Consider the following 26,336-nt stretch of genomic DNA (forward strand, 5'->3'; position numbering starts at 1 on the left):
GCAACCATAATGGATCGGATCTACTAAATAATGATCAAGCGGGGTGCCGCCCCTACACCTAAGATAGGCGTAAGGGCGGCTAGACGTCTCAGGGTTGCACTACGACAGCATATGATACGAAGAACAATGCTAACCCTAACACGTCTAAGATAACTACGTTGCTCGCCATGAAAAAGGCTTCAGTACGAGCAACGCATGAACAGCGAATAAACTTGTACTGCCTAGATCGCAAGATGCGATCTAGGCAGCATGATGCTTACCCGGAAGAAAACCCTCGAGACAAGGGAGTTGGCGATGCGCCTAGATTGGTTTGTGGTGAACGTGATTGTTGTTTATTTCATAAACCCTAGATACATATTTATAGTCCGTAGACTTCTAACGTGGGAATAATCCCAACCGTGCACGAGGCAAACTCTAACTAACCGACACGTATCCTACTATATTACAGATACACGGGCAAACTAGCCCAAACTTTGCATACAAGGCCGATTCACGTATCTTCTTCTATGTATATTCTTCAAGCCCATCTTGATCGCGGCCCACCTCTGACTCGGTCAAATTCTGGTGATAACAAGCAGGAAGTTTTCCCTCGGTAAGAAACCAATGTTTATCGACCAGTAGGAGAAAAACATTCTCCCCCGAGGTGTTGCGAACCAACTCGTGGCAGAACGCATTGCCGGTATCAGCAGCAACGTGGAGACCTGCACACAAACAACCAAGTACTTTGTCCTCAAATTTCAGCGAGGTTGTCAAGCTCACTGGTTTTGCTGAAAACAAAGGATTAAAAGAACCGTGTTGAAAAAGAATTGTTTGTAGAGAACAGAACAAAAAAATGTTGTAGAAGATTGCAATTAAAAGAAGAAGGATCGGAGTGCACAGTTCACTAGAGGCGCCTCCCCAATAAAAAAATATGCTGGGTAAACAAATTACAGATGTGCAATTGACAAACATAGATTCTACACTAATGGTTGGTGCAGAATATATGCTATGAAAGTATGCGGGCATTACAAAAATATACATAGACCGTAATCCAACTGCATCTATGACTAATAATCCACCGTCAGGATTGCATCCGCAACACCCTCCAGTATTAAGTTGCAAGCAACAGACTATCGCTTTAAGCAATGTGTGTAAAGTAAACGATGAAACTACCCTTGAATATAACACCGTTGTTTTCTCCCTAGTAGCAACAACATATCTACAACCATAGAGAGCAAGGTCACTTCCCATGGTTAAATAGAGGCATGAACCCACTATCGAGCATAAATACTCCCTCTTGGAGTCGCTAGCATCTACATGGCCAGAGAATCTACTAGAAAAGGATAGCATGCAAGATCATAATAACATAATACATAATCTCAACCAAAACAATCTCTCTATAAATCGGATCCACATCAAATTAACATGTAGCAATTACAAATATACCAAATTCAATAACATCAGAAGTCTAGCGCACGAGTTCCTCGTCGTAAAGGTCGGCGCCTGACGCGGCCCGACCGCACGACAGCGAGGCGACAGGGTGAGCTGGGCCAGTGAGCCGACGAAGAGCACGACCGAGCGCGGCAGCTGCCGCCGCGACGTGGTGGCCAGGCGCGCAGATGTTGTCCGCCAGGAGCTAATTGGAGAACGGCGAGCTCGTCGCGGTGCTCCCGCCTCAGCCACTGCACCTCGAGCCTCTGCTCCCTCCAGAGAAGATTTTTGAAAAGGGCGTTTTATTAGTCAAAGCTTTTGACGTAATACATCCGGCCTCTGCATAGTTAGGATGCACATAGACATTCGGCAATTTTAGAACTTTAGTTCATAATAAAATGAGGGGCCCAGATCCGAAACGGCGGTGCCTTGGCGCGTTGTTCCTGCTTTCCGCCACTACCTCGCTCGAGTGGCTGCTCCCCTTCCCAGCTGCACAACTACCTCCCTTTACCGCGGAGGAGGAGGACAGCGCGGCCCGCATCGGTAACGGCGCTTCCATGGCTGATGACTTGCGGACCCGAGAGTCGGTGTCAGATTTGGGGGAGGTGAGAGCTCCACATAGATGGGACCAATGGATGCAAAATGGCATGTTTACCCTTTTAGTAAATAAAATAAATCAGTACTTATCAGTATTTATTTCTGTGTACTTTCTAGTCTTAACTATTAAATTGCAATCGGTCTGGTACGTGGTACGTCTCACGCCTCACCGATCGATGGTTTCCAGCACGTGTGGCCCATAAACCATCAGAACGGCCCAATTAAACATAATCCGACTTCCAGAAAACCTAAAGAACCGGCCGAGGACACAACGAAGTTTGTTTGCTCTCCTGTCGAGCTGGCCGGAGGCGCTGCTGTTGGTCGTCCAGTTCCACCTCCCGGCGTGCTCTCCCCAGCCAGGAAGGGAGAACGCATCGAAGCGCTCATCAGCTAGCTCGGCCTCTCCCGTGCAGCTGACACGTTCCCTCCGTCCTCCAGGCGAGCATGCGCTCCTATCGAGTTGTCACGGTCGGCGCTACTTCTGCTTTTGGGAGAGACGAGAGGGGATGTGAGGAGGCCGCCGAGTAGAGAGCAAGGAACGCAGCCTTGGAGTGGAGTGGACAGGCAGGGGAAGGAGGAAGCCATGGTGGCATGGTGTTATGCTGCTAATGCGAAGAGACATGCATCCAGACAGACAGAGGGGCCGATGCTGTGCTATGTACATTACCTGTTCTGCTGTCCACTGAATTGGCGTGGGCTGTTGCTTTCCTGAGAGACTATGAACCAGAATTTGAGAGATGATTATTAAACCAAGCCAATGCACGGAGCAACGCACGACTCGCTTCAATCATGAATTCTTGATACGAGCGTTGCCAACGAGACCGGTCAAGACCAACGGTGCCCACGCCACACATCATCGTGCCACTCCAGGCGGCGTCGGCACGAGATCTCCTGCAGGGGGATTGTGCTGCCGCGCAGCCGAGAACGCCGCTGGCCGGGTTTGCGGCGGTGGATGCCGACGAGCAACGGCCAGCGATGCTGCCGTGTCGCGCCGGAGAGCTTCCATGCACGCGGAGAGGATCAGCCTCTGCGACGGGAACACTCGACCAAGCCGATGCTACCTACGGGTCTTACCTCCGCCGCAGGCTGGGAGACCGCGTCGGTGGCTGGAGTCAAGCGCGTCGCTCGCCGCCTCTTGGTCGTGCACGCAGTGTACGTTGCCGCCAAGACCGGATCAAGACCAAAGATGCGCGTTGCCGACCAACGGCCGATTGCCGGGATAAAAAAAAAACCACGCCACACAGCACCGCGGCACTCCAGGAGGCGTCGCCGGAGATCTCCTACCGGGGATTCTTCTGCACAGCCGAGGCCACTAGCTGGGTTTGTCGCACCTACGAAGCACCGTCGCGTCACAACGGTGGATGTTAGACTTTACAATCAGATGATGCCGAGAGGTGCCGGCCGGCCATGTCTGACAGATTGTGTTGAGCAGAACAGTGGTAACAACTTTCGGTTTCCAATCCATGGACAAGGATGCCACGTTGCTGCTGCGCCGGGGATGATAGACCGTGTCGAGATGTAGTGACAATGTTCAGTTGAGGAGGGGCGATCAATGGGATCATATGACGTAACGACGGTCGATGGGCACAGCGGAGCACCTCATGTCCAGGGCGGCGGCAACTGGAAGGTCCATCTCGTTCGAGAAATAATAATAGGTGACTTTATTATCTACATTTAGATTTTTTTAATTTTTTAACAAGTTCAAAATGCTGTTTTGGCTTTTGAAAGAAAAAAACCAGGAAAAGCTTGGGCTACAAAATACACACTCGCAAATATCATCTGTTGTAAGATATCGCATTGTGTAAGGTATTCCAGTTATATTTTTTCAAGAGTCATATATTAAATAGGTTTTGTAGTGTTATTATTGTGATTCTGTAGCGAAGCACGGGTAATGTGCTAGTACTAGTAAGTTTCCCACCGTTGGTTTAAACTAGTTGGACGGTTCCTAAAATCGCCAATCATAGTAAAACTACATACATTTAATTTTTGATAAATTTCAGATAACCTTCGTAAAACGGAGTAGTATGTAAAATTAAGGGGCTGGCAACGATTCTTGTATGTAGAAGCTTGCACCCGTGTTTTTTTGTCCTAGGACACGACACATGTCTTATATAGAAACCATTGCAGACACATGCTAGACACCAACATCCGTGTTAGGGTGTTAGGGCATGTACAATGGACCATGCTACACAGTGCTATAGCACTGGTTAGTCTTAGGGGGTGATCCACCCAAATATAGAAATAAATTAAGCTAGCATTCCATACGTTCCTAAAATAGAAAGTTTTGGTCCTCGGTTCCCTTCTCACACACGGAAATACACTAGGGACCACCCGCTAGCTCCCGATCCAGGCCAGCCTCGCAGCAATTGCTCGTGAGGTGCAGCAACAGTAAGTCAGTAACGCACAAAGCATGGATACGAGAATTGGGGAAATACATCTGACGCAATAGCTGAATTATACCAGCACGTCTTCTAATCGCTAGTCCATTGTTATTGCAAAATTATGTGAGAAAACAAAAGCGTACCAAAAAATACATCCTAGTATAAAAGAAACAACTTTATTTTACTCCTTGATCATTCCAACATCTTGAACGTAGAAAAAAAATTACAGTGTCCGGTATACTCCGCCATCCCGCTTTGCTATGCATGCGGAGTCGGTGTCCAAATACAACCGTGCGCAAGCACATGCAATTGAACAGAAAAAACGTTCCAAATCATGCAATTTAGATGCTAAACTTTATATAGTTTTTGCAAAAAATACATCTCTCGTTAATAATACTTCATAGCACTTATTTTGTGATCTAATTGAGGATGTAAAAAATTAGCGATAGCTGTACAAAATATAGAAAAAATACATCCAAAATCACAAAAAGTGGGATCACAAAAATAATAGTGTTTTACACCTTGATCCATTAAACGTTCTGGATGTAGAAAAAATATGAAAATACATCCAAATTCGAGAAAGAAACTAATATAGTACATCCTTCTACTGATTCTGAAAGTGAAAAATTTAAGAGGTAGAAATTAATCTGCTATAATTACATGCAGGGACATAATATTGGGCATAATATACATCCTTCCACCGTTATGGAAGTAAAAAAATTGAGGATGCGAAAAGTAGACTGAAAAATTTACATCTAGGGAACATAATTTAGATCCATTGATCTGGAAGTAAAAAAAATTAGATCATCAATATGCAATAGAGTATATCAACTAGTAGTAAGTAGCAGGCACATGAAAACTAGAGCAGCATGAAAAGATACCAGAGGGAGAGGACACAACATACAAACACGAGAGGAAAAAGTAGCCTGATTTGCCTACTCCGGATTGTACATGGCACGGATGCAGCTGCAGCAGTACTGCTTTCAATCGGGAGCTGCTGCGTGGTGTTGTTGCGTATTCCCGTGAGGAGAAAAACAACGGACCGTCGCGGCGTGGTTGCCCTTGCGCGTGGGAAGATCCAAGGAGGATCCTCCGACCAGCGCCGCAGCTTCCCCCGTATCAAGGTGCTTCAGCTCGCCCCCGAGTTGCAGAAGAGTAGGATGGCGCTCCGGCGGAGGGGGCTCGCGGGGACGTGGGATTGAGCGTGGGATATCAGATTTCGGCACGGATCCCGGGATCGAGCTTGAGCTCTTCCTCCTACCCACCGGAGTTCTTCTACTCTTCCGCAACAGATGGAGGTGGGGCAGAGGTCAACGAGATTTGGGCGGCCATGGCGCCCCTGCGCGATTCGAGAAGGGAACTCGCGAGAGGTTGGAGAAGGGCAGTTGAATTTGGGGAAGAAGGCAGGGAGCGAGATCGGGGCGAGCCCGCACATCCAACGGGGCGGCGCTGCCGCGCTGGGCTAGCACTACTGTAGGGTTTATGTTTAGAGGCACTTCAAAGTGCCTCAATAGGTAGCCAAAGTGCCCCTAATTACTTTTAGTGGCACTATGAAAAGTGCCCCGGATGCTTGTGTCCCTAATTGAAATAGGGGCACTTTGAATGAAATGCCCCAAATACATTTAGGGGCAGTTTGAAAAGTGCCTCTAAAGATTTTTAGGGGCAGTTTGACAAGTGCCTCTAAAGGTTTTTAGGGGCAGTTTGAAAGGTGCCTCTAAAGGTTTTAGGGGTAGTTTGGAAAGTGCCTCTAAAGATTTTTAGTGGCAGTTTGAATTTTGCCTCTAAAGGTTTTAGGGGCAATTTGAAAAGTGCCTCTAAAGGTTTTTAGGGGCAGTTTGAAAAGTGCCTCTAAAGGTTTTTAGGGGCAGTTTTTGAGATTTGCCTCTAAAGGTTTTTAGGGACAGTTTGAGATTTGTCTCTAAAGGTTTTTAGGGACAGTTTGAGATTTGCCTCTAAAGGTTTTTAGTGGCATTTTGAGATTTGCCTCTAAATGTTTTTAGAGACACTTTGAGATTTGCCTCAAAAGAATTTCAGAGGCAATTTGAAATTTGCCTCTAAAGGTTTTCAGGGGCACTTAGTGTTTTGCCTCTAAAGTATTCAATCATCTAATACATATACATAATCCAGAAGTCTATATATCACATCATAACAAATCTGTAATACATGTAACTTCACAGCATTTTAAATATCAGATTTTCAACTAAAAGTTGTACTCCCTTCGGCCCGATTTAGATGACTCGGCCTATGCTCAATTATCATTTTGTGAAAACCCCCTCGCGAGTTCAATTCTTCTCAGCTGTGGTCCTCAAATCAAAATCAATCTTGATCCCGACGTCCACGTCCCCGCGCCGGAGCTCTGTCCCCGTCCGGCGCCGCGCCGGAGCTGGAATCGCGCGCTCGACGTCGACGGTGAGCCCACACCACGCCCACGCCGGTCGTCCGCGACCGCTCCAGGACCGCGACCGCTCCAGGACCAGAGGAGGCGGGGCCTCCAGAACCAGAAGCAGAGGAGGCAGGGCCTCCATGGAGCAGAGACGAGCTCCCCCACCGGCCCCTGCATCTAGCAGCTCCCTTGCTGCCCGCTCTGCCTCGCCCCACCGGCCTCCACTCAATAGAAAGTGCGTGGTGTTCCTGAACGAACGGCCGCAGCCGAGGCCTGGCAAGGGCGTCACCAACACCTGCGAGGTCTGCGATTAAGCTGCAAGAAGTCGCACAGATTTAAGACATCGTATGAGAACTCAGCAGTGTTACATTCTCCATGTAAAAAAGGTAACCAAAAATTCATCATGCCACATGCAGAGATCTCCTCCTCGAAATAGGCTTTCGCTCCGCTATATTAATATAGCAACCGATCGATACAACGAGACAGCTGGGGCCGCAGCACAACCGAACCCAAACGAAAAAGAAAAAAAAAAGAAAAAGAAACTAATGCCGACACCGGCAGATTGACGAAAACGGGGATGACTCCGCAACCGCTGCGCCCTCCGGAGAAGTACCACCACACTCCTAGCACACCGAGACGCCGCATACCAAGCAGCACCTTCAACAAGGGAACGACGACGACGCCGCTGCTGCCCGGACTAGGCCTAGGGTTTCCCCCGGTACGCGGAAGGGATTGGGGAGGGATACATCCGACGCCCTTCAGGAAGGAAGGCGGCACCCGCAGGCGTCGCCGCGCCGGAGTCGGGCATGCCGACACGGATTTCTCCTGACCACCAAACCCACCACCCTGAACGCCCCGACGTGCTCCACCAAACAAGCCACCAACCAGCACACGCCACCACGGTCTTGTAGTCACCCTCGCCGTCGCACTGTGGTCACCGGGACAGGGCCTCGAGGAAGAGATGACAAGCAGCAGGGACAGGGGTAACGGTACCGCAACCAGGCGGGAGGGAACTACCTCCACCGCTTTCGCGGTCGCCGGCCGGACATGGCAACGAGGGCACACCAGGCCCGAACTGGCCCGGCCGGGCCCAAACCATGAAGACATGTTGAAATAGGAACAACATGCAGAGATCTGAGAAAGACATGTTGAAATAGGAACAACGATGGTGCATTATCAAAGCAGATGGCAGGTTTCAGTTTTCAGCCAGACCTACCGCTTGCACTCCCTCATCTTCCCAGTGAGCTCCTCCATCTGCTTGGACTGCCTGTTAGAGTCCTTGATCTTGTCAATCTTCTGGAACCCATTCCTGCAGCAAACAAAAAAAAAATCCCCATAAGAATCAGTCAACCAGAAAGGAAGCAACCAGGCATAGTTTGAGCACGAGTTGGCTAAATCTGATGCCAGCAGGAAGTCCGCAGTCGAGCAGTTAACTTTTGCTAGCACAACTACAGGATGAAATTGAGACCAATTTTTTTGAAGGAACAACAGCATAAGGGGAAAATGTTCAACCAAGTTCTTGACTGCTCCTTGTGCCAACACCTAAGCGACGACAGAATCCCGACCCTCAAGAGTCGAACAAAGAACAAGTTAACAGGACTATTTACCATAGCAATGGCTAGCCCCAGAGCACTGGCTACCTCCTGGGACGGCGACGTCTCTCTCGTCGCCGAGGCCCTGCGGGGAACAGGGCGTAGCCTGGCATTTCTTGATCATTTTTTTGAGGCGCTCCAGCCCCAGAGCAGGAAGATCTTCCTCCATGCCGGTCATATGCTTCTGGTACTCCTTGGAGAACTTCATGGTTAGATCCCAAGACAAAAATACAACGAGATCATGATTAATTGGCACGGTAAGTCTTCGAAGGAGAAGAGATTTGTTGCAAATAAAGTTGATTTTTCAGCGAGATGAACCAAAACTGATGCAATAGCTCAGGTTAACAACAACTCAGACAAAGGGACTAATAATAGCTTCAAGGTGCAAAATAAGATTCGATGCGACATCCAATATGCTTATGTTCCTTAAACTAGGTGGACAAAACTCCTGTCAGAGGTTCTAAATTATCAAGAATTTCACAGAATACAGAATCCAGAGGTCTATGTTCATTAAACCCAACCAAGAGGTTACAAATTGCAGTACAACGGATTTTCATAGAGCAATGGCTGCTCACACAAATAGGGAATTTGTTGAGCCCTTATCTACCTTTAGTAATCACCTCATGAGTGATAGTTCCACATAAATAGGGAAATTGTGCAAGCTCATTGATTGATTCTCTAGTGAATGCTTTGCTTTTCTTAAGTTTCTATGGGTGTGTAGTATCTTGTTCATTCAGTGCAGTATAACATAATGATGAGCTCTCTGATTAAGTGCATCTACATGAACATACTGAATTAGTAGCATCTGCTACAGCAGGTGCGGACAGAAGTGCATGGGGGTAATAAATCAACAAGATGATACCGTTATAAGGTCCAATTATTATCTATCTGAAACCTGAGGTTAAGTTCTTGATTTTTCACATATATTCTATACAAAGAAAGGAGCAAGTAATCACAGCTGACAACAGAAGTTAATATCTATAGACGGTTAACATTTTATATCACCACTGGGATGAGAAGAACCTTCCCCAATTCAGATGGTTTAGCAGGCTTTCCCAATTTCCTCCTCTCTTTTCTTCACAGAAATGTGTCTTTTCTATTCAAGTATATTACAGGGTGACTGGAGTATAGGAAGAAACAAGCATCTTTCCAGATCATTTTGTGTCTAGGAAGAAACAAACATCTTTCTCTGCAAGTTCCAATCAAACAACCTGGGTTCTATAATTGATGAAAGGGCCAGATTCAGATGTCGTTGGATAAGCTCTAATTCTTCCCTATGAATCTATCCCACCACTGAAACAGATAGCATCATATACAACGATATAAAAGGAGAAATCCATATCAATATCAATATAAAGAAAGAAAGCATAGTCATTCCATAGCTTTAACTCATACGCGAATGAGTACATTTGAGTCAATAAATTCACAAACATGCTCCAAGTCTGCCTGACCCAAAACAATGTAAAACTATCTGCACACTGGAAATAGCATAGAGAATTCAACATCAAATAATAAATTAGAGGATAGCTTACAAAGGGGAGTGCTTCACACCAGTTTAAAGAGGTATCAGCATCCATAAGCCTCTCTCTCTCTGTGACACATTACAGAGAAAATATGGAGTGAGAAATAATCAGTACTGATAATCAGAGGTACTAAGCTACTTTACACGTCTTACATCGAAAACCAATTAAATGAAACGCTAGGAATGGATAGTAGGATGGATCAGTCCCAATTCTTTTGTTAGTGAGATTGTTTATGGCGCAAAAATATATACATAAGGAACTGAATTCTTAATCCTTGCAAGAAAAAAAGCGGATGTCATTTTAATTCATTCTGCTGCACACATATATAGGCTTCAGATTTCTCCAATAGTCATAGAATAATAGAAATTGGTCAAGGAATTGCAGCAGCCTGTCTTTCTAAGATGTGTCAATCACCCGGCGACTCTGGCCTCATGGATTGATTGAAATAGACTAATTACACATAGCCTTATAGTCCTATCCTCAGTCCTTACATCACAGGTTTTGTCAAGGCAAGACGAACCAGAACATGAAGACACTAAAAAGTTTGGCCAAGATAGAAAGCAATGTCATAGCAATAGAAAATCAAGAATAGAAACGAATTATGTATGTCTGTGATTTCTAGTTTAAGTCTACAACAGGAACACAAGAATGGCGGGCCTGAACACCGGGCTGACAAAAAGAACTAACATATAAAAGTAGTCCCCAGGCACCATGATTTCTTCTCAGTTGACCAACTCCTTGCAGAATTCAGAAGAGTTGGGCAAAAATTATGGCATGAACAATTGAAGAGAACAATAACAAACAAAAATAATCTGGAACAAATTGTTTTTCTAAGTTGACCCACTCCTTACAGAAAAAATGACCGAGCTGGCTGTAAGAAGAGGTACACATAAACTTAATACTTGCGTTCTAAAGCAAGGAGCGGTTCAGTATATCTTGGAAATCTACATATGAGCAATCAGGTAACGGTTGAGGCATGGTGAGGTGAAGGAGAGGGATAGAAGCATGCCCAAGTAAAACCTCCAAGCGATGTGTGACAATTGTAAAGTGATGTAAAAGTATTGCAATGATCTTATGTATACATGATAGAATACTATGGAAAGAACAACAACTACACAACTATACAACATTAAATCGATGCCCTATTCAGAATTTTTTAGCATTTCCCTTTTACCTCTCGATAATGTAAAGGTTAGATATTGACATCACTGAAGCATTAGTTTTACCTGGAATGATTTTCGAAACAACTTATAAGCATAGTAGGTACCTGCTGAAGCACACTACTTAGAATCTACAATTCTACATATAAACAAAAAGGTGGATTAGTCGGATTTGATTCCACCTTGCTACCAAAAACTTGATGCATTGCAAATAGCAAGTGAATATAGAATCTATGAAAACAATTTAGATGCACATATGAATCATCTCAACACTAATCAATTTTCCAAACGCAACGATAGATAGGGAAAATTCTTAAAGAAAGAAGAGATACCTTCTAGAAACTTTTTTAGCTTGTTAGGTAGTTGACACATTACAAATATTTTGGGAAATAATGAAAGCTGGCATCGATATTGAACTGAACAAAACAATACTTAAATTATTGATCCCTCTTCCGTACATAATTGCATTGAGCATTAAGAAGTTCTTTTTTTCACTGAGTAGTCAGAGTTACCTGAAGAACAAATAAAATGAGCTGTCTGTCTGTTCCTCCACCTGATGTAAACAACCATCTTGACCTTTGAATATATGGATTATGAGGCAACTGTGGCGATCAACATCAGGGTGCCCTCTAATCCCTCTACGCCCATCTCTATCGGCTAGGTTGTAGTAGAAATTAATAGTGAAACCCTTACATTGAGTCACCAATAAAGCATAAGCAAATTCCACAGGTTAGCACTTAAATCATTGTATTATCACTCAAAATCAAGAAAAAGAAATAGTATACGTGCACCATGGTTAGTACCTAAACACATATGCCAAGTCCACAGGTTAGCAGCTAAACATATACGCAAAGATAGCTGATCTGCTGCTAGCTCTTGCAGTTCTCACTTTATCGATGGACATCGGGAACCGCACCATGGTGGGACAATTTCTCAGCCTCGGGAGTCCAGTCCTAGTAACCCAGAGAAGAAAGACGACCAAGAAGCAGAGTAACCAAGGAGAGATGGAATAAAACCCAGCATCAAAGAAAACAGTACATACTGAGCGTCATGCTACCAAGGAGGATCTACCTCTTGACCTGGCCATGGAGCACATCCACCACACATGAAGACCAATGAGAAGGAGCCATGTCCCCGGCTCGCCGTCGGGCGAAGACCAATGAGAAGGAGCCATGTCCCCGGCTCGCCATCAGACTTCGGCTCCGCGGAAGGTAGGAGGAGAAGGCATGGCCGGTGCGAGGTAAGCACTCGCGTTCGTCGCGCCGCCACTCTCCGTAGAACTCCAGCTCCGCAGCCCAAGGTGGAGCCGGCAGCACCTCCACGACAGGGGTATACCCTCCACACCGATCACTACATGATTGGCGCAAATTACCATACAGGGAAACTGCCATACGCGTCACTACGTGATTGGCGCAAATTACCATCTACAGTTACCCAAAAGGCTATGGTTGAAGCAAAGTGGGTTAGCTTTTTATATAGTTATTAATGACAGATATAGTAATATACAACGATATCTCTGAATCACATCACAGTAACATCTTGAACTCAAATGCATAACATCCCAGTTTCAATAGAAGGTTCATAAACTGGGCCTAAGCTATTAATCTCTTAGAAAGTATCAAGATCATAAGGATGCTCATACTCACATGTAAATAAAAAATTATCACCAAGAAAGCATTTGTCGTCGTTGAAGTAATACTCTACAGAAATCAGAATTGCGTTAGTATTTTCAAAAATGATATTCTAGGATTGCAGAAACTACCTTACTTGATGTTGGAATAAAAAATGGAAGAACATATAGAAATGGGTTAATAAACCGTAAATCAGGTATGACTGCCATGTTCACACATACATTCTCTCAAAAGGGCTATATCTGAGTTGGGAAATATACCTACAGGCTCAGTGAAAGAATACATGCGTCCATGGCCTGCAATGTACAAGGGGTAGCAAAATCTCACTTTTGCTTATCCAGCGCTCATTTAATTGCTTCTAGTAATCCAGCCTTTTATGGAAAACTAATGCATGTACCCTGAGAAAAATACTAAAGTAGGTTCCTGCAGTAAACATCGAACATAGAATTGAGAAAATTCGGATCCATCGGAACTACTATTAAAGATCAGATTTGAAGCAGTTCATATAAGATAATAAAGAAGCAGGATGTTGTTTAGATGGATAATATGAAATCAGTGCGCTTTACATTGGGACATCTACTTGAAATGATCATACAAAGTATCACTAATCCCCAATTCAGTTAAAAACAACCAATATCTGAAGTACTATCCCCAATCGCATGTTAATTCTACACAAGCCAACCTAGCTAAGTGACAACCTCAACAAGCTCTGCCAGCTAGCATAAGATCCAGAACACAGAAGCATATATATGAACAAAGTTTTCATTCTTGTTTTTATTTTAAGAGGACTGGGGAGGTATTGTCTTCCATTAGTTCATTTTATGTATTTCTCAGCTATGGCAAATAGGACCTTCTTAATTTGAACAACCACTACAATGGACTATAAGAAAATTGATGACACTTCTTAACCAAAATATATGCTGAGGTCAAGTTAATATGCATCACCAACACTTGCATCAAGAGAGATAACTTCAAATTACAAGGGATGCATCTGTTGAAGCAATAGACGTCAGGGTAGCAGGAACATAGGGAAGCAGGGAAAGGGGGACCACCTGACTAAAAATGGATGCATATCAGTTCTAGGACAAGGGCTAGATGGTTATTTGGATAGTCTGAACAAAAGTAGACCTATCAGCTTATGCACGTGTGGTTCTCTATCCATTGTAATTTAGCAAGCACACAGTGTAGGTTTTTTCTACTGATTCTGTGTCTCCCCCAGCATGCTACAGAATACAAGGACTCCAGGACGTCTCAGCATCAAATCCAACTATATCAGATAATGTGTATGAAACCTAGAGCAGGACCAGTTAGAGACAGTTGCACGCTTGAAGTGTGCTATGCACAACACAGATGTGAACTGATCTCGATACAAAGCACCAATGTGACAATTAGGCAAATAATCAGAATCTCCGCCCTATGGACTACTACAACTACAATATTACATCTGCACTTGGTAAGTCAGCCCTATGTATAGAGATGTGTATTAGTGTATAGTCAATTCAAAATATAGAGTTTATGCTGCAGGCTCAATATAGAAGGGAGAAGAAATAGCTCGTAGTGGTAGTTGTGGCCGCGGTGAAGCCATCGAGGTCGCTGAACAAAAGGAGAGGGCAACCGCAGCCTACCACCGCACCATGGTGGGGAAGCCCCGGCCAACCAGGCGACAACAACATCTGGTAGTCGTCGACGTCGGGGTAGCAGGAGCATAGGAAAGCAGGGAAGCTCGTGGTTGACGAGGGGGAGTAGTGGGGGCGCAGGCGCGGGCACCATGTCGCGAGCCCGAGCTCCACGGCTAGGGTTCCGCGGGCACGCGCGCTTGGGTGATGTAGGGTAGCGCGGAGGCGTGGATCTAGCAGAGGGGTCCATGGCGACGTCACGGAGCAGCGCCGGTGGTCCCATGTCCGCGCCGGTATCAGCGGGAGGGGTCCAGAGCAGCGCCGGCGAGCCCAAGCTGCTAAGCTAGGGTTTCACGTAGCAGCGCGTGCGGGCACGGGCGTACATCGTGGCGGCGGAGAAAGTAGTAGAGGAGAGACTCCGGAGTTCCACCGGTCGACGGTGGCGGCGGATGCGGCAGGTACCAGCCGGGACGACAGCTGGCGGCGGCGGCGGCGCAGTGGAGAAGAGGATCGCGAGAGGGGTGGAGAGAGAATGAGTGCGGGAAGAGGGGTCGGGTTGGGGCTGTCCCACTCCGGTTGGACCTGTTTGGGCCGGCCCAAATAGCAAAATTAGCCCACTCTCTCCTTCTCTCATTTATCTCATACACTTATTTGTTGGTGAAATTTTAACTAATACTGTAGCACCTTTCTATCATCATCCCATACACTAATATGTCATTTCCTTCTTGAGAATGTTTTTCCGTTTGCCAGTCATCCCTAGTTCTACCTATACCTGTGCATTCCTCGGGCCGGGCCGTGCCTCGGGCCGGGCCGACCAAAGCCCGACGCAAAAAATCCTGGCCCAGGCCGGCCCGGCCCGACCATCGGGCCGAAAAAGTGGCCCAAGCCCAATCTATCAAGTAGAAAGCCCGTTAGGCCGCGGGCCTCGGGCCGGGCCGCTTCACTAAAACACACAGAATCACGGCAGCATTCATTGGATTCATCATTCCTATACGCAGTGCAGCGCCTCGAGACAAGAAATGTCTAGGAGGTAAAAGATTTTTCTAGAATTGCTGAATGCCACGTGAATGTTTGCTGCTCAGGCTCGATGACTCTCTAAAATCTTTTGTGGATATTTTTTAGTACAGAAGATTTCGTACGGTTGAAAGTGATGCTTGGTAGGAGTATAGTAGTACGTTTCAGGCAGCTTCCACTCCTGATCCTTTATTATATTTCATCATGTTACTATGTTTTGATGAAGGATTTTTAAGGCCTTAATTTCCAGTTTTCTGTTGTATTTTTCTGAGTAACTATTTATGTTTTTGGAAGTGTGCCTTATTCACTCCACCGTCTGCATATGAAGAACATTTCATTCCGAGTATAATCTCCTCTTCACCTCATATTTATGCCTTGAGATAAAAAAATAGGAGTTAGCTCATTCGAACAATTTACTTCCCAATATATCAGTTCATCAACACAACATAGTAAAAAATTGCTTCCTCCATCCTAAATTAATCGATCTGTATTTATCTAGGTTAGCATCTATATACAAAATGAGTCTAGAAATATATAAATCTAGATAAATTTAAGTCAATTAATATAGATTGGAGGAAGTATATACTATAGTGATGTACTTTAGCTGAATACTAGAAATATCATCTCATTATTTCTTTTCGAGATGATACATAAGGAGATGAGGCAGGTATTACAGCACGCTGCTTTTCATACGGATACAATTTAACTCTTCTTAATTTTTTTTACTGAATGTCTCATGTACTCCGCTAAAGATATAAGCTTCTAGTGTTTTGGTCCATGTTCTCTTATCCTTGATTTCACATAGCTATTCCTGTAACAAGTAAATGGAGCTAGACAAGCTTTACTAATTCTTGGTTGATCTTCCCTACTACTCCTACAAAAAAAATATGGATGTATTCTTATGTACTCCGCTCAAGATAAAAGCTTCCAGTGTTTTGGTTCATGTTCTCTTGATTTCACATGGATATCTCCCTGTAACAGAAAAATGGAGCTAGACAAGTTTACTACTTCTTGATTGATTCTCTGAACTATTCCTACCAAAAATGATTGGAATTATGCCATGTACCATTGGCATCATAACAAATGTCTTATGCCCCATGACTTGGCGTCTAGTCGTCTTCATTTCTTTTTCTTTTCAAGTTACCTCATAGAGGATTTGTGATTCGATAACCAGGGAAGAAGGCCAAGAGGACCAGACCAAGAAGTGTTGGTAATCGAAGGGCCCTTCCGATGTCGTTGTGCTGTCTATTCGGTCGTGATCACGATGAGCTACTAAGTCCTATTATGGTGGTTCTGGAGATGGAGTTGGCTTGAGGCTGCAACTGGCTGTTCAAGCTGTAGCTGCAGAGGAGCATGACGAACTTGATAGCAATAAGCCATGTCGCCATTGCCGTGCGATCGAGGTGTCAGTGCACCGGGTCGAGGTCCGTGGCGGGCATGGCGTGTGCGTGAGTGTGTTGCGCGTCTGTGCGCGTGTGAGTGCGTTCGGTTAGTGTGTGTGTGTGTTCAGTAGCGAGTTAGGAGGAAGACTTGATCAAGGCACGGCGAGCTGGCCGCGAGGATCGCGTCAGAGCGCGTCCAGAGCGCGAGCCGGAACGTGCAGATCGTGGACGAGGTGGGAGCGTGGATCGCGTCAGAGCGCGTCCAGAGCGCGGCCGTGGCATCGTGCGTGCGTGCTCTCTGCCTATAAATCCCCCTGTGTACTGCTTGTAGACCTGACCTGCCAAGAGCACCATGTAGACATTGCCAATCAACAAAGATTTGGGCGTTCGTGCGCCGGCCCCGTAAATTTGAGTCATGTGTTCATCTCCTTCCTCCACAGTTCGAGCGATTGAGAGGGAGAGAGTAGCTAGGTTGCCCGTGGTGGCAACAACAGAACTGCCGAGGAGCGGGGCCGCGGAGGATCATTGCGAGGTGTCGTGAAGCCAGCTAGATTGCTAGGTGAAGGTTTCTACAGTGGACTTGTTTCGATTATCAACTAGTTTGAATTTCCTGTGTTTGCTTTTGCTTGCGTTGGCTTTGAAGTTCTATACGATGGTTTGTTGGAGTTATAAAAATTGTAGATTGAATTTACCACTAGCTATGTGATGGAAGAGAACAGGGCAAGGATTACCCTCTAGCTATGACAAACAACGTTGTATTCCTTTTTGTGTTTTATCAGCTCCCTTTTCGTCTGTCTGTAGCCCACCACGGCATGGCACACATCGCATGAATGTTTGTTTACCTACAGAATGTACCTTGTTCAGTCAGAGAGAGGTTGAACAAGTTCTCGTACTGTCAGATTTATTACAACTTCTTTTTCTAGTAGTTCAGGCATTTAAGTTTGAAGGATTTAAGGAGTAAGTTAGTTTTCTCAGGTTCATTCGTAAGGGATGCATGAGGCCTAATGTTATTTTCTTCCTAGTTAGATTCAATTAATTGCCAACACATACAAACATGTGAACGACACAGCACAAAGTTAGATTACATGGACCACCTCGTGGCTATCAGACGCATCTCGTGGCTGTCGGAGATGGACCCGACGGCGTGGAGGAAGCTAGTCCCGAACGGGTGAAGTTGGCCCACGACACCACCCGTTGATCGCTGAATCAGACCATAGCTCTCAATTATCTACCGTGCAACCGTAGCTCTACATTATACAATCCGAGTTGATTAGGACTACATACTTTAAACGGACAAATATTTCCCATGAAAACATTTCCTTTTCATTTTTCATGTTGCTGGTTGGGCACTACTGAGTACTGAGGTTGACTCTTGACAAATATTGTTTCATACAGTTGGTGTTTGTTTCTCTCTGGATAATAAACATTTGGCGTTTGTTTCTCTGTAGATGGTATTTCTTTGTGTGTGTTAGACCATGCGGTGTTAACCTTTAGATTGGAGTTGATTGCAAGGTGACTTTTGGAGAAAAAATTGTGTTCATGAAAGTTCTTATGAGCTTAATAGGACTGTCAGTTTGTCACCTTGTTGTGTGCCCCGCATTGTTTGTTGTACTGCTGATTTTATCGTGATACTATGAGCTTGCAAGGGTAGTACATTGTGGTGTTCTCAGAAGGTTCTAGAAGTTTCCTGACGCTAACGTATCTCTTATTGTCTATGACGGAAAATGTAGCCTTGCTCCTGGATCCTGATGTAACCATGCTCCCTTCTAAGTGTTTGCTCGTATTCTTGGATAGCTCATCTATGACGGAAAGTGCCTTGGTAAGTTTGTCTGGTTTGGTTTGTGCTACTAGCTAATTATTATCATGTTTTCATGCATTTGAATGCAATAATTAGATGTTGACAAATTATTATTTGCTCTTATGTCAGTACATGCCTAGTGAGGCTGTGGATGGCTACAGGTACCCAGTTTTTGGAAAAGCACATCTTTCAAGGAATGGACAACCCCTAGAAGGAGAAGAAGAAGACTTTATTGACTGCACCTACAAAATTGAATGGGACCTTGGACATGTATCCTTTCAAAATGGTTGGACAGACTTTGTTGCTACTGCTCACATTGGAGTTGAGTCAACTGTTTTGATCAAGATATATCCAATACAGGAGTATATAAGTCTCAACTTTGTTGAGATCATCAACTAGTGGGGGCAATTAGCTAGTTCAGATTATCAAGTAAACTTGTTCTAGTTTAATGTTCTACAGTAAACTTGTTCAAATTATCAAGTAGTTTGGATTATCACCTAGTTTAGCTTTCAAGTTCTATGTGATGGTTTGTAGGAATTTAAGTGTTTGAATTATCTGTTTCTATTACCAGATGTATATGTCTGTTGTTTACACATAATTTGTTGTTTTTAACTTTGTTTGAATTTGTAACTAAGCACTTGAATTTGGTGTTGTTTCCGTCTACAGAATTTGGGGCATTTGTGAAACTGCCCCAATAGATATATAGCAATTGGGGCACTTCTTGAAACTGCCCCAATAGGTGTATACCAATTGGGGCACTAGTCAAACTGCCCCAATAGGTGTATACCAATTGGGGCACTTCTCCAAACTGCCCCAATAGGTGTATAGCAATTGGGGCACTTCTTGAAACTGCCCCAATAGGTGTATACCAATTGGGGCACTTCTCCAAACTGCCCCAATAGGTGTATACCAATTGGGGCACTTCTCCAAACTGCCCCAATAGGTAGGCCATTAGAGGCATTTTGACCAAAGTGCCTCTAAAAGGGGGTATTTAGGGGCACTTTGAAAAGTGCCCCCGGGCAAAGTGCCCCTAAATCCCTACCGTGTAGTAGTGTAGGCGGAGAGTTGGTCGTCGAGGAACGGGACAAGGTGAGGGCACTCTTGGTATCTAGCAGTTTATGGAGGTGGGGGTGTGGCAGTGTCGCTGGGATGAGGACTGCGTGGAGGAGAGGAGAGCCACGTGCGGGTTGCTTCCGCCATCAGATCGGGATCAGACGCACGAAAAGTGGGAGCACCGCGTAAGACCGGAGAGTGACCAGGCATGGAATAGAAATTGGGATGTACAATGGGGTGATATCAGTCTTCCCTTAGAGATGCCAAGTCAGATTTTTGCTTAGTTGGAGGAGAGAGAATGAAGAGAGAGACGGTTGTCTTTCCTTATCTATGGGATCATCTCTTAGGAAATAAGGGAAGACTATTTTCTCCATTGTATCACATATATCTTCCCTTAGCAACAAATTTCTTACCAAAATTTAATTATTCATATTAATTGCTAGAGATGGTTGTAAAAGATAATGCATTGTATGACTTATATCTAATGCATTCTCTAGCTGATGTGGTGGGGTAAGAGAAGGCATGACTTCTCTACCATTGTACATGTCCTGATTGGTAGTACTACCGAGTGTCACCAAGTACTACCGCTCTGATTAATTTTGTATGTCCGATCAGCCTAGTTAATTTTGCATTTTAAATTAACAAACTAGGGGCATTATTGTAAATTTGTAGGCAAGTGCCCCACCTGCACGACCACATCGTGAGCTCGTCTCGATCTGAACAACCCTCTCCACAATCCTCTACCTCCTGCGATCCTGCCTTGTAACGACGGCGCTAGAGCTTGCCGATCCCCTCTGCCTGTCTACAACTCACCTCTCCCGCGTGCAGAGCCCAGTTGACGGCGACAGCGGCGGTTTGTCGGTCTGGGCATAGGTGTAGGTGCTTTCGAGGCGGCTCTGTGGCCCTGTGGGGACGGTTCCGGCACTGTCGGTGTTGGAAAATCGAAGTGCGGCCGCTGTTGATCGCCGGAGGCACATTTCTACACTGTATCCGCCTCGGCCGCCATTCTGATTACTTAACTTTTGGTATTAATGCTGTTGATTCTAATTTTCGCAGAAAAATATTCACCCGTCTGATTAATCTCTTCAACAAAAAATATCCATATGTTGAATAGCCTTGGAGAGTTGCAGTATCGTCTGCTGGAGTCTGTATATGAACATACTTACATACACTAGACTCCTTCACTTCTTTTTTTTCGATAAAGGAGCAAAGCTCCAGCCTCTGCATCAATAGATGCACACGGCTTTTTTTATTAAAAAAATAGATCCAAGTCTCAGTATACCATCAGTAATTACAGTCACGGAAGAGCTAACATCGCAACAATAATCAACCAAAAGAAAATACGGCTAACAGAAGAGCTATGCATTTGCTATTCTATTAAGATGCCGCCATCCAAAGATGCTCGGAAAAAGAAGTCCTGAGCAACCAGTAGCATCTGGTTGCATCCAATAACCATAGCCTCCCGCTGCTCCATAGGAAGAAGTAACACCCATTGCTGAATTGAATGAGCAGCTCGCCGGATAACCTGCAAAAAATTAGTCCCAGTTTGTTTGTTAAAGATCATATCATTTCTAGTCCTCCAAATAGCCCAACATAAGGCCGACACACCTATTCGAATCTTATGTTTATCCTCTTTCCTCACTCCATTCAGCCATCTACCAAACATATTAATAATATTAGCTGGCGGAGGAATGTTATATGTAAGATACATCATACGCCAAATTATCTTCGCAAAAGGGCAATAAACAAATAAATGGTTTACAGTTTCCATGGAATCACAAAAACAACATTTTTGACAACCATTCCACTTCCGTTTGGCTAAGTTATCCTTCGTTAAAAGCACCTTATTATTGAGAAACCACATAAAAAAATTTATCTTCAAAGGGATCTTTAACTTCCATAGATACTTTCGAAGGTAAATAGTATGCCCATTCATCATATCTAGATACATAGATTTAACTGTAAACACACCCGAATCATTTAGTCTCCAAACAAAAGTATCCGATTCAGTTGTTAAATTTATAGTAATTAATCTTTGGCATAGATGTAACCACTGAATCCACTTATTATCATTCAAGCCTCTTCTAAATGTAATATTAATAGGTTGAGTATCAAGCACAGTTGACACTAACACATTCTTATGCTGAATAATGTTATACAGAGCCGGATATTGATGGGATAGAGGCATATCCCCCAACCACACATCCTCCCAGAACCTAACAGATTTTCCATCCCCTACTCTGAACCGGCCTCGCTTAAAGAAATCTTCTTTGACATGCATGAGACCCTTCCATAAAGGTGAATCAGTCGGTTTAACTTCTACTTGTGCCAAAGTTTTGTTTTTAAGATATTTGTTACAGATGAGTTGTTGCCACATACCCTCCTCTGATAGGATTTTAAACAACCATTTACTCAAAAGACATTTATTTTTCAATTCCAAAACCTCAATACCCAATCCCCCTTGATCTTTTGGTCTACACAAAATACTCCATTTAGATAACCTATACTTCTTTTTATGCTCATCAGATTGCCAGAAAAAATTAGATCTATAAAAATCAAGTCTCTTCCTCACCCCAATTGGGATTTCCAAGAAAGAGAGCATAAACATTGGCAAACTTGTAAGGACCGAATTAATTAGCACCAATCTATCACCATAAGATAACAATTTACTACACCAACCCCCCAATTTGGAGGCAAACCGGTTCTCAATAGGATTCCATTCCGCATTCCGCAAAGTTCTATAATGTACCGGAATTCCCAAGTATTTCAAAGGTAGCGTTCCTGACTCACACCCAAAAATGTGCCTATACTGATCCTCCATATCCTTTGCTTTACCAAAAGTAAAGATCTCACTCTTATGGAAATTAATTATTAAACCCGATAGTTGTTCAAAAATACATAAAATCAATTTCATATTAACGGCCTTTGCTATATCGTGTTCCAAAAAGAGAATTGTGTCATCCGCATACTGTAAAATGGAAATTCCTCCGTCAATAAGGTGCCGTAACAAACTTCCCACTTTACCAACTTCCTTTGCTCTAGCAATAAGAATCGCCAACATATCAGCGACAATATTGAACAGAATTGGGGATAAAGGGATCGCCCTGTCGAAGGCCTTTCCTAGTTTGAAAATTATGTCCAATGACATCATTCACTCTTATTCCAACACTCCCTCCTTCTGAGTAGTTTGTTTATCAAGATCATAAAGACCACCGAATCACACATATCTTCTGAGTAGTTTGTTTATCAAGATCTGATTTCAGCATAAGATTCCCCACAAAACCTCGTGATATTTATCTAGGCATTGTCTTGTATGCACCTCTAAGCACATTACGGTACAGACTTTCTCACACCGCAATACGGAATCAATTTTATGTTTATACTCGTTACTGGACCCTGGCAACAGTTTCACCTTTCTTATGCTTGCAGACCGTGGAACACCCAAAATATGCAAAGAACAATTAATACCACGATTTGTACCTTGATTCATGCTACTACTAATACCGGGTTTTTTTGAACTATTGTTTTTTTTCTTTAGATGTATGGGGTGCTTGGCACCCATGAGCATGGATGTATTTTCCATATTAAGATGTCCTTTGTTATTTCCGGATTTATATATGTTTCATAATGTTCCCTCATTACTGGTCTACACTTTATTATGTTTATACTGCTTTAGATGAATCTCTAATGACAAAAATAATATATAGTCCAAGTATGTGTGTGTGGTTAGTAAATTTGGGGTGCATTTGACAGCTTATTTGGCGCAAATTGTTTTCTAATTTTTCATTTGTATGTGATATGCAGGAAGACATGGGTGATGAGTCTGCGGATGAGTACTATGACATCGTTAGGAAGACGTTTGATAGCGAGGATGATGTGTTCGAGTTCTATAATTTTTATGTTCTTGAGAAAGGTTTTAGTGTGTAGAAAAGCTATGCTGAGTGGGATGAAGCCAACTAGAAGATAATTCTGAGGAAACTGGTCTGTAGTCGAGAAGAGAAGCACATCAAGAGAGAATATAGGAAGAGGAGGCCAAAGAATCTCACTTGTGCTAGATGTCGAGCCAGATTTCTCCTTGCAAGAGTCAAGAAAATGGGTCGGTGGTTTGTGAAGGATTTGGTCGATGAACACACTCCATCTGATTCAATAATACATAAAGTAGATTGCAAATCTATTAGAGGAAAGCTGACTTGTAAATTGTTGTTTTAAATGCCCAATGATATAATGCTACATGTATCCTTGAAGCTATGTTGGAATAGTGATTTCCTCAGGTTGCCCTGTAGGGTACCAATGCCTTTTGTTGTTCATATGTTAATCTGCACTTAATTGTTGGAGGTGGGTTAACTGTATATTTTGAGAGCATGGTAAGGTTTTGTTGCTGTCGATGCACACAACCACAGATGCCTTTCCCCCATTTCTGTCATTATTAACCTTCTTATAGGAGAACGATGTCATTTAGGTGGTACATTGTTTTTTTTTGAAAGGAATACGGTAGGGAAAACCCCAACAGTGATTTTGTTTTTAAATAATAAGAACCCAAATTCGCGTTCCTAGGACTTGAACCTGGGTGGTTGGGTTGTACATCCACTTCCCTAACCAAATAAGCTAGGCTCACTTCTTGTAGGTAGTACATTGCTTGACAGTACGATTCCGAATGCCAATGCACTTACGTGGAAAAAGGGTCTCTCTCTACTTTTCTGTGTCATTTTCACAATTCACCCTTTTTTATTAGGAGGAAAACTTTGTATTTGAAACAAGAGTAGAGACTATGTTCTCATGTTCTCGTCCCCGCTGCTAAAACTCAATGCACACTCAGTTGAGGTTGCTCCTTCCCCGCTGCTAAAACTCAATGGAACACATCCAATTTCCTTGTCACATTCTATTTGTTAAGTGTATTGCAGATGAGTCTATTTTCAATAACTAGTGAAATCACCATGTTTTTGTGAAGTTCAAGTGATATAGGTATCCCAGATGGGCCTGCCGAATAAGGTACCCGGGGATAACTGAAGGCTCACAATCCAAAGTCTTTGAAGCTCGGAAGCCCAATAAGTATTGATATGGAAAATAGATTTATTAGGAAGTCTTGATGTAATAAGCGAAGGACTCCTGTAAACCTTCCGAACTTTGAAAACTTGTACGATACGAAAGCCTCGGCTCCCCTCCTATATAAAGGGGAGCCGAGGGAGAAAGAAAGGATCGAATCATTGTCAACACAAACCCTAGTTTTTCATAGTCGAGCACCTTTTCAGCTGAAATCTTCGAGATCTACTTGCCCTCTATTTTCCTCGAAACCCTAGTCTACAACTTGTTGGCATTACAAGTTAGTACCTTGTCACCAAGGCTACTTGATCTTCCTATAAAATGAACTGTTTTAAGCTTATATGCCAATTGGCTCCACTGTTTAATTCTTTCGGTTCCAAGGACCTTTGGATCTGAACTGAATATTCAGCCAATCAGTCAGGGGCGGAGCCAGGGTTTAGGTATAGGGGGGAGAGACACTAATGGAAAAAAAGCTTCCCAGACTATGAAAAAGTTGTTTATCCAATTATCATTGGGGTTTAATTTTTTCCATACATGGAAAACAATGTCGAGCGTGTAAGCATAACTAACAACGATGAAAAAAATCCATATACGCGCCATGTAGGCGGCGAGGCTGGTAATCAAACTACTTGGATATATGACATGAAATGATATGAAAGTGCAAGATATACTCATGACACCAATCATAGTTAACTAAATTGTTGGATTTAGCTAGTATTTATACAGGTTTGGTCTCAAATTGTCAGATAGACTAGCAATTTAATTGGACTTGATAGCTACCAATGCGTGCACATACATATATATAATCGAATGAGAGTAGTTAATTGTATAAGAAGTACTAGTACTGAACAATGTTATCAGGGTACATACCTAGGCAGAATTTAATCCAGGACATGCTCCCTTCTAAAACTGAATAGAGTTAGAGGGTGAAGGAGATCTGCTAGTCAGTGACGGGAGACGTGGGCGGCGGCCACCGCTATTTGCAGGTCACCGACGTTTGACAAAGTAGGAGATCCGGCCAAGACTATGTGCTGCCCATGCGCTAGATCGGCGAAGCTAGGCGCACGAAAGGCAGTTGTTGTAGTGTCGCGCCGGCGAGTCGACGAGCAGTAGAATCGCAGATAGATCGCTGGCAGGAGGAAGCGCGCTACCGTCCTAGCAACGACGCAAAGAGAGGAAGGCGGCAAGCAGTCGCGCTCACGCAGCTATCATCGACGGATCGATCGATCGTGGTAACAAACTGCATCTACGACCAGGACTGTCCACAATGGGCTAAACCGGCACATGCGTAGGGTAATTGGGCTGCTTGATTCGATGTGCATTGATTAATCACTCTATGATGAGCTAATAATTTGATTATTACGGGCCAATACGACATGTGCTGCTGCTGCAAATCGTTAGGGGGGGCAACCATTGGGGGGGGGTGTAGCCCCCCCCCCCCGCGCCCTCCTCCCTCCGCCTGAATCAGTGCAATTGTGGGGTTCATGAGCCAATCAGTACAATTCTTAAAATATAAGAATAAGAAAACGCATGCCACATCAGTGCAGTTGAGAGATATTGCCAAGTTGCCACCGATACTTCCAGTCCATCACACATTCTCACTGGTAAGGAACTTCTTCCAAACAGGTATCATGCCTTCTCACATTAATGAAACACAAATTGCTCTTATTCCAAAAAAAAAAACTGGTTCCTTTAGTTCCAGGCGATTACAGACCTATCAGTTTGTGTAATGTTATCTACAAAATTATTGCCAAAT

General features: G+C 43.9%; 1 protein-coding gene across 48 annotated transcripts; it reads right to left on the minus strand.

The window, feature by feature from the left end:
* Window positions 1–6,501: 6,501 nt before the first annotated feature.
* Window positions 6,502–14,850, minus strand: LOC127317650 (uncharacterized). Of its 48 annotated transcripts, XM_071824605.1 has the most exons (10): window positions 12,938–14,845; window positions 12,693–12,746; window positions 12,118–12,396; window positions 11,850–11,999; window positions 11,559–11,734; window positions 11,379–11,462; window positions 9,896–9,954; window positions 8,379–8,565; window positions 7,988–8,080; window positions 6,502–7,086 (listed from the first exon to the last, which is right to left on the minus strand). In XM_071824605.1, exons 5-9 carry the CDS (start codon window positions 11,614–11,616, stop codon window positions 8,001–8,003), a joined length of 468 nt encoding a protein of 155 aa, XP_071680706.1. In that variant the 5' UTR covers window positions 11,617–11,734; window positions 11,850–11,999; window positions 12,118–12,396; window positions 12,693–12,746; window positions 12,938–14,845; the 3' UTR covers window positions 6,502–7,086; window positions 7,988–8,000. The 48 variants fall into 48 exon arrangements, 8 of the variants coding, with proteins under 8 accessions (XP_071680706.1, XP_071680707.1, XP_071680709.1 ...); XR_011749666.1 differs by lacking the exon at window positions 11,379–11,462 and adding an exon at window positions 10,574–10,623 and having other exon boundaries at window positions 8,379–8,547; window positions 12,693–14,850; XR_011749665.1 differs by lacking the exon at window positions 11,379–11,462 and adding an exon at window positions 10,574–10,623 and having other exon boundaries at window positions 8,379–8,556; window positions 12,693–14,850.
* Window positions 14,851–26,336: the final 11,486 nt, after the last annotated feature.

This window comes from Lolium perenne, chromosome 7 (assembly GCF_019359855.2).
Source record: "Lolium perenne isolate Kyuss_39 chromosome 7, Kyuss_2.0, whole genome shotgun sequence".
NCBI lineage: Eukaryota > Viridiplantae > Streptophyta > Magnoliopsida > Poales > Poaceae > Lolium > Lolium perenne.